Genomic DNA, 8,156 nt, shown 5'->3' with positions numbered 1-8,156 from the left:
ACGCGAAAGAGAAAGCATATAAGGTATATTCCAGGCCCAATAAACATGTAAATGGACACTAGGGCCCACTAAGCATGTAAATTATTTTCAGGCTCAAAAGGAATGAGAATATATATATCCTAGGCCCAATATACATGAAAAAAAGGATAATTAAGGCCCATTTAACATGTATATTATTTCCAAGCCCAATAAGGATGTGAATACCAAAATCGATCTGTGGCTTGTTACGTTGGTTGTTTAAGCTACATTGTTTACTAACGTGACGTAAAAAGCTCACCTTTTTATAAAAGATCATTTTTGGTCCTAGAAACCATAAATTTACAATTGTGGCACATTTTTGGAAAAAGTGACAATTTAGGTCCTTTAAGGACAAAATTTGTATTTGAGGCGTTTTAAGTAAAAATAACATTTTTAATTCACTTTTGTCAAAAATATCATTTTTGGCTTGATTTTATGAAAATGTGCATTTTCGGCCCATTTATAAATAAATTCATCTTTTTGGCACAAGTTTTAATAAATTTACATTTTTCGTTCCTCTTATCAAAAATTTACATTTTTGGCACAACTTTGATGAAAATGATATTTAAGCCCACAAAAGTCCAAACATTTACAAACTTGGCCCAAAAACTCGAAAAAGCCCAAAGAAGCCCATTTATGAACTTTTACACTCCTAGTCCTCTTTAAGGTCACAAATATCAAAAAATTCATATTTATCAAAATACATTCCTTTTGGTCCCTTAAAAACTGTGAGTTACATAAAATACCCCATTTTTGGTTATTTTGTCACTTTTGGCCCTTTTATGTAAATCTCATAGTTTTAAGTAACTTTGATGTATTTTAAAACCTTTTCTTTGCATAATAAGTTGAAATAAGTGTTATGTTCTACAAATATCATCAAATTTTAGTAGATCTTCAAGTTCATGGAGTTCATAACGCATAATCATATATATATATATATATATATATATATATATATATATATATATATATCATGAAAAACACACAAAATCATGCATACACACATAGATCTACACAAAACAACTTGTATTCTCCCCCAAAATATAGTAAAAACTGAAAATTGGGGGTATGAACTCACTTTGCTTTGGAGATTTCGGTTGTGATGAAGAAAATGGAGAGATCTCGGTCTTTAGCAAGCTTTCTTTAGTAGATCTCGAACCTAAGGTGGATCTAGAGCATGGATTACGAGATGATGTGGGTTAAGAAGAGATTCCTAGAGTAAACTTGAATCAAGAGTTATAGAGTTTCACTATAACTTACCAAGAATGAATGAGCTTTGATGGAGAGTTCTTGATGCACCCTTAAACTCACGAGATTTTGGAAGGATGAAGGGAGTTTTTCTTGGAGTTCTAGAGAGGTTTTTGATGTAGTTGGAATGAAAGAGGATGAGGGTGGTGGTGTGAGTCTTGGCCGAGAATAGAAGAAGATGGAGGAGAAGAGAGTAATGAGATGTGATGGTTGCATGGATACTTGAGATAGCATGAATATTGGTGGGATAATTTGCATAGATAACCTCTGGTCCATACTTGAGATTGCATGAATATTGGTGGTTCCATAATTTTTTTACCGCTTTGTGTCCTACTTCTCGTAGATTATCTCCTTTATACATATGTGGATGCATCATTATTATTATCGTGAGAGAACGTTCGATAGGTTCCTAAGTCTTATCCAAACATATTATTGTAGTTTCGCCATTACTACTTGACTAATGATACATTAATGCTTGTTGTCGTTTCACCAGTAATATAGTGACATTTGTCTTGTCATAGTCTGAATCCTCATATGCATCAAATATCATCCTTTAACTAAAGCCTACCGTAAGAGAAGTATTGTCTTCGGTAGACCGACGATTACAACTGCCCAAACTTCCTTGGAACTTGGAGCTGTAATCCGATTATGGAATTCCGGACTCCCCGATAATTGGATTCAGGTAGGTTAATTAGGTTAATTGTGCGTTGTTCCAGAGTAAGTCGCTAAAATAGCAAAATGTAAGTTACTTGCATTTTTATAATCTTTAGATTGTGACAAATATCCTTCTAATTTTCTTTTGAGACGATAAAACATTCCATTTAACGTGCAGGCCATTCACCATTTTCAGTCTTTCCATTTCTGGTCAAATTTCGGCGACCATTTCCCGATTTCCGCCATTATTGATTACACGAGAAATAAGTTCTTTAATGTCCAAAACCCTCGTCCTTACAGGCTTACACTGCCCCTACAACTCATTTCTTTCTCCTGTCGGAAAAAGTTATCTAAATGCTTATTTAATTATGCTGATATGTCATTTCAATTCAATTCAATTCTCCAAACAGGTCAACACCAGTAGAAAAGTTTCCGGATTTCTTGTAATTTTTTTAACCCGTTCGTTCACCAACCATCAATCTTTCTCTTGCTGTTATCTTTCAAGCAAGTAAGTTCGATTTTGATGATTAGAAGTCCCATTACTTTTGTTTATAGTTAAATCAATCAACTTCAGTTACTTGGCTCTCTGTATTTGATTGATTTCGATCTTCATTCTGTAAATAGATTTATTTTTGTTGTTGTAAGTTTCGAGATTTAGTTTGCGTATAGTTGTTCTCGATCTGATAAACCTCAAGTGAGATGGAAAGAAGGTAAAGTTCAGATCATGACTTCCAATCGTCCACTTCCCGATCGTTCTTCATCGACATCCAGTAAGAACTCAGATAATATCTCGATTGCAAATCTACATCAACAACAACGACCAGATACCTTGCAAAATTCGTCTTCTCAGCAAAGCATTAAGTCGAACAGCTGGAGGGCAACCTCTGTAAATTTCGGATCAAAGGGCGTGCGACATGGATCTCGAAGTGGTGCTGATTCCGAAGGATTTAGTATGTCCAGAAGAGAGATTAACGACGACGATGCGAGGTTGGTTTACATAAACGACCCCTTAAAGACAAACGAGACGTTTGAATTTTCTGGGAACTCTATCAGAACAGGAAAGTATTCTATCTTCACATTTTTGCCTAGAAATCTCTTCGAACAATTCCATAGAGTCGCCTACATGTACTTCCTAATCATCGCCATTCTCAACCAGCTTCCCCAGCTTGCAGTTTTTGGGCGTGGTGCCTCAATTCTACCATTAGCAAGCGTATTACTCGTTACAGCAATTAAAGACGCTTACGAAGATTGGAGACGACACAAATCAGATAAAATCGAAAACAACCAAACATCATCTGTTCTCATCAACGATCGATTTCAACACAAGAAATGGAAAGACATTCAAGTAGGTGAAGTCATTAAAATCCTAGCAAACGAAACAATTCCCTGTGATCTTGTACTCCTCTCAACCAGTGATCCAACTGGGGTTGCTTACGTCCAAACTATAAACCTAGATGGCGAATCAAATCTGAAGACCCGTTATGCAAAACAAGAAACCCTTTCAAGAATCCCTGAAAAGGATATAATCAGTGGGTTAATCAAGTGTGAGAAACCCAATCGAAATATATACGGTTTCCAAGCTAACATTGAGATTGATGGAAAGCGTCTATCTCTTGGCCCTTCAAATATAGTTCTTAGAGGCTGTGTGATCAAGAACACAGATTGGGCAGTTGGAGTTGCAGTATATGCCGGAAGAGAGACAAAAGCCATGCTTAACAACTCAGGAGCTCCATCTAAAAGAAGTCGCCTTGAAACCCACATGAATAAAGAAATCATCTTGTTATCTATCTTTCTTGTTGGTTTATGCACAATTGTTTCTACATGTGCTGGTGTTTGGTTGAAGCGACATCGAGAGGATCTTGATCTCATGCCCTTTTATAGAAAAAAAGATTACTCAAAGCAAGAAGTGGAGAATTACAACTTTTATGGGTTGGGGATGGAAATATTCTTTTCTTTTTTGATGTCAGTGATTGTGTTTCAGATTATGATTCCCATTTCTTTGTATATATCCATGGAGCTTGTGCGTGTTGGACAAGCTTACTTTATGATCCGAGATGATAAGATGTTTGATTCAACATCAAACAAAAGATTTCAGTGTAGGGCGTTGAATATAAATGAGGATTTAGGACAAATAAAGTATGTGTTTTCTGATAAAACTGGTACTTTGACTGAAAACAAGATGGAGTTCCAATTTGCAAGTATTTCGGGTGTAGATTACAGTGGGGAGAAATCAGAATTTTATGGTGAAGAACAGGGGTACAGCATTCAAGGTATAATAAAATTTTTTCTTTTTCTATTGGGTTAAATTCAAGGTATACTTTTAACAATTTGTCATCTTTTTTTTGTTTTCAGTTCAGGGGCAAATATGGAGGCCAAAAGTCAAAGTACAGGTTGACCGGAAGCTTCTTAAACTATCACAAACTCGAAATGACACAAAATCCAGCAAAGAGATATATGATTTCTTTCTTGCATTAGCTGCTTGCAATACGATTGTGCCTATTGTTGTTGACACATCTGATCCAAATGAGAAGTTGATTGATTATCAAGGGGAATCTCCAGATGAACAAGCACTTGTTTATGCTGCAGCTGCTTATGGTTTTATGCTCATTGAACGAACATCTGGTCACATAGTTATTGATATTCAAGGAGAAAGACAAAGGTATGATGTGTATTCCTTTTTTTTTTTTTGGGTTAATTTAGAGAAATAGCAACTTCGATTGAGCTATTTCTGCAAAATCTAACATAATAGATATGAATCAAAAGCTCAATACATAGAAACAAAATCTCAATCTTTCTAATTTTCCATAATTTCTTTCCGATTTCCCAGTGCAGATTTAACGTTCTTGGAATGCACGAATTCGATAGCGACAGAAAAAGAATGTCAGTTATTCTAGTATACCCCGACACGACTGTAAAAGTATTTGTCAAAGGAGCCGATTCCACCATGTTCAAAGTAATCAACAAAACCCTAAACGTCGATACACTGAAATCAACCGAAGCCCATCTTCATTCCTATTCTTCAATCGGTTTAAGAACCCTAGTTATAGCAACACGTGGACTCACAATCCCTGAATTCGACCAATGGCAATCAACGTATGAGATCGCAAGTACTGCTTTAATGGGTAGAGCAGGATTACTAAGAAAAGTCGCCATTAATTTAGAGAACAATCTTTCGTTATTGGGTGCTTCTGCCATTGAAGATCGATTGCAAAAAGGTGTTCCTGAAGCTATTGAGTCTTTAAGAATGGCGAATATGAAAGTTTGGGTTTTAACGGGTGACAAACAAGAAACTGCAATTTCTATTGGCTATTCGTCTAAGCTTTTGACAAGTGAGATGATTCAGATTGTTATTAATAACAATTCGAAAGTTTCTTGTAAAAAAAGTTTGGAAGATGCTTTGATTATGTGTGGAAAAAATGATGCGAGTTCTGTTGCCCTAATTATTGATGGAACTAGCCTTGTTTATATTCTTGACTCTGAACTTGAAGAACAGGTGAATATATATACACTAGACATGCTGATGTGGCATCCACATGGATGCTATTGCTATTGCCATTGCCATGTCAGCACCATGACCTCTAAATTTTTTTTTTTTTGTGTTCCAGCTGTTTGAGTTATCCAGTAATTGTGCTGTGGTACTATGTTGTCGAGTGGCCCCACTACAGAAAGCTGGGATTGTTGCACTCATAAAAAATAGGACAGATGACATGACACTTGCTATTGGGGATGGTAAGTAAATAAGCATCATATCTTTATATGTCCAAATTGTTAAAAATCAAAATGGTTTTACAAAAATAAACAATTTGTTTTATTTTTCAGGTGCGAATGATGTGTCAATGATTCAAATGGCTGATGTGGGAGTTGGAATCAGTGGGCAAGAGGGTCGCCAAGCTGTGATGGCATCAGATTTTGCAATGGGACAATTTCGGTTCTTGGTCCCACTTTTATTAGTCCATGGTCATTGGAATTACCAAAGAATGTCCTACATGATCCTCTATAATTTTTACAGAAATGCCCTTTTTGTCCTTGTCTTATTCTGGTAACTCACTCTCTCTACTCTACTCTACTCTACTACCTTTATTATTTTATTATCTTTTTAGAATGCTAAATCCAATACACCATCCTACTTTCATTTCTTCCTATTACAACATTGTAATTTCATGCTTATTCTTATCAAGAAATTGTACTTCTATTTTTTTTTTTTTTTTGTTTTCTTATTGGGATATTATATTATATACTTTGATAATTTAACCAATTAGAATAGTGAAACTTTGTTTGTATCTGGATAATGACTAGGATGCTATAATAAATAAATCAAAGAAAAGTATGTTGCATACAAAAACGTTTAAAAAAAAAAGATTTTTATATAGAAAAAAGAAGGTTATTTTATGTGAAAATATGTTTTTTTTTTGGTATAAATATGATTTTATACAGCAAAAAAAAAGCATATTCAAAACAAAATTTTGAAAAAAAAGATGTAAAAAAAACTAAATTTAGGATGACTTCGTAACAAAATTTTGAAATCTGGGCCAAAAGTGTAAATTTTGGACCAAATTTGTAATAAAATTTTGAAATCTGGGCCAAAAGTGTAAATTTTGGACCAAATTTGTAATAAAATTTTAAAATCTGGGCTAAAAGTGTAAAATTTGAAAGTGGGATGACCTGTTGATCGTGTAAAACTAGGGTGAAAATGAATACAATCGGCTGTTTTTGAGACTTAATTGAATAAAAAAATATATAAGGACTAAATCGATTATGAGGCCAAAATATAAGGACTTTTTATTGAGTTTTCCCTAAACAAACAAAGAAAAGTATATTGGTTTTTTCTTGCATTTAACCCGATAACTAATTATTAGACATGATCAATATCCTTTCTGATATAAACATAATAATAACAACCAAAGTAGGTTGCTATTTTTGGCATTATTAACAAAACTTGACTCCAGGTATGTCCTTTTCACGGGGTTCACTCTAACAACAGCCATAACAGAATGGAGCAGTGTCTTATACTCAGTAATCTACACAGCAATTCCCACAATCGTAATTGGAATCCTTGATAAAGATCTTGGAAGAAAATCTCTCATGGCATACCCTCAACTTTATGGGGCAGGACAAAGACAAGAAAGCTACAATTCAAAGCTGTTTTGGGTGACAATGGCCGACACGTTATGGCAAAGTGTAATTGTCTTTTTTGCCCCTGTATTCGCGTATTGGAAAACCGATATTGATGGATCAAGTTTAGGAGATTTGTGGACACTTGCAGTTGTGTTCATAGTGAATATACATTTGGCTATGGATGTGATAAGGTGGAGTTGGATTAGTCATGCCTCCATTTGGGGCTCCATTTTTGCTACTTGTGTTTGTGTTGTTGTTATTGATGCTATTCCCGTTTTGCCTGGATACTGGTATGTAAAATAGCATCCTTTTTTTCATTGATTTGCTATATATTATAATTGGATAAAGTGTCTTAATTTTGTAAAACTGCAGGGCGATTTTTAATTTAGCAAGAAGTGGATTATTTTGGATTTGTCTGTTTGGGATTCTGATAGTATCAATGATTCCTCGGTTTGTTATAAAGATGTTTATGCAACACTGTAAGCCTTCAGACACTCAAATAGCAAGAGAAGCGGAAAAGTTTAGGAATTCAATGGCGTTAACAAGAAATGGAGGAATAGAAGAAATAGAAATGAACCACCCACCTCAAAGATAGATGATGATGATGATGATGATGATGATATCATATTCTTTTTTTTTTTTGGTTTTAATTTATAAAAAGTTGTCATATTCTTGAGAAGTTGATGGAGCAATTCTCCATTGTTGTGTATTTTTTTGTTCATTGATAGTATGCAATTATTCTAAACTTGTATACTACTCTTTGTATAATTTTTTTTCTTGTAACATGAATTAGAGGATTCAAAATTCTTTAAATTTGTTTATTTTGTTTTTTACTATATGCAAGATTATTGTTTAGAAATATATAGGGTGTGTTTGCTTGTGGAAAATTTTCTAGGTTTACATGAAAATTTTCAAATGAAAATGAAAATTTTGAAAATGCGTTTAGTTGGTTTAGTTTTCAAATTTTTTTCAAGAAAATGAAAATTTTTCTGCCTCCAAATTATATGTAAACTAGAAAAATGATTTTTATAGTTTTCCAAAGATTTTTAAACTTTAAAGATGGAAAATGAACATCAGTTTTAACCAGATATCTATAATGTTTTAAATACATTATATGATCA

General features: G+C 34.0%; 1 protein-coding gene across 1 annotated transcript; it reads left to right on the top strand.

Moving 5' to 3' along the window:
• Nucleotides 1–2,113: 2,113 nt before the first annotated feature.
• On the top strand, nucleotides 2,114–7,856 carry LOC145097126 (phospholipid-transporting ATPase 1-like). Its single transcript, XM_079034629.1, has 7 exons — nucleotides 2,114–4,190; nucleotides 4,273–4,579; nucleotides 4,753–5,413; nucleotides 5,526–5,649; nucleotides 5,740–5,959; nucleotides 6,867–7,325; nucleotides 7,408–7,856. Exons 1-7 carry the CDS (start codon nucleotides 2,645–2,647, stop codon nucleotides 7,628–7,630), a joined length of 3,540 nt encoding a protein of 1,179 aa, XP_078890755.1. The 5' UTR covers nucleotides 2,114–2,644; the 3' UTR covers nucleotides 7,631–7,856.
• The last annotated feature ends 300 nt before the right edge of the window (nucleotides 7,857–8,156 follow it).

This window comes from Lactuca serriola, chromosome 4 (assembly GCF_051521515.1).
Source record: "Lactuca serriola cultivar US96UC23 chromosome 4, Lser_US96UC23_V15, whole genome shotgun sequence".
NCBI lineage: Eukaryota > Viridiplantae > Streptophyta > Magnoliopsida > Asterales > Asteraceae > Lactuca > Lactuca serriola.
The sequence above is the reverse complement of the archived record's forward strand: the minus strand, read 5'-3'. Positions and strand labels throughout refer to the sequence as shown.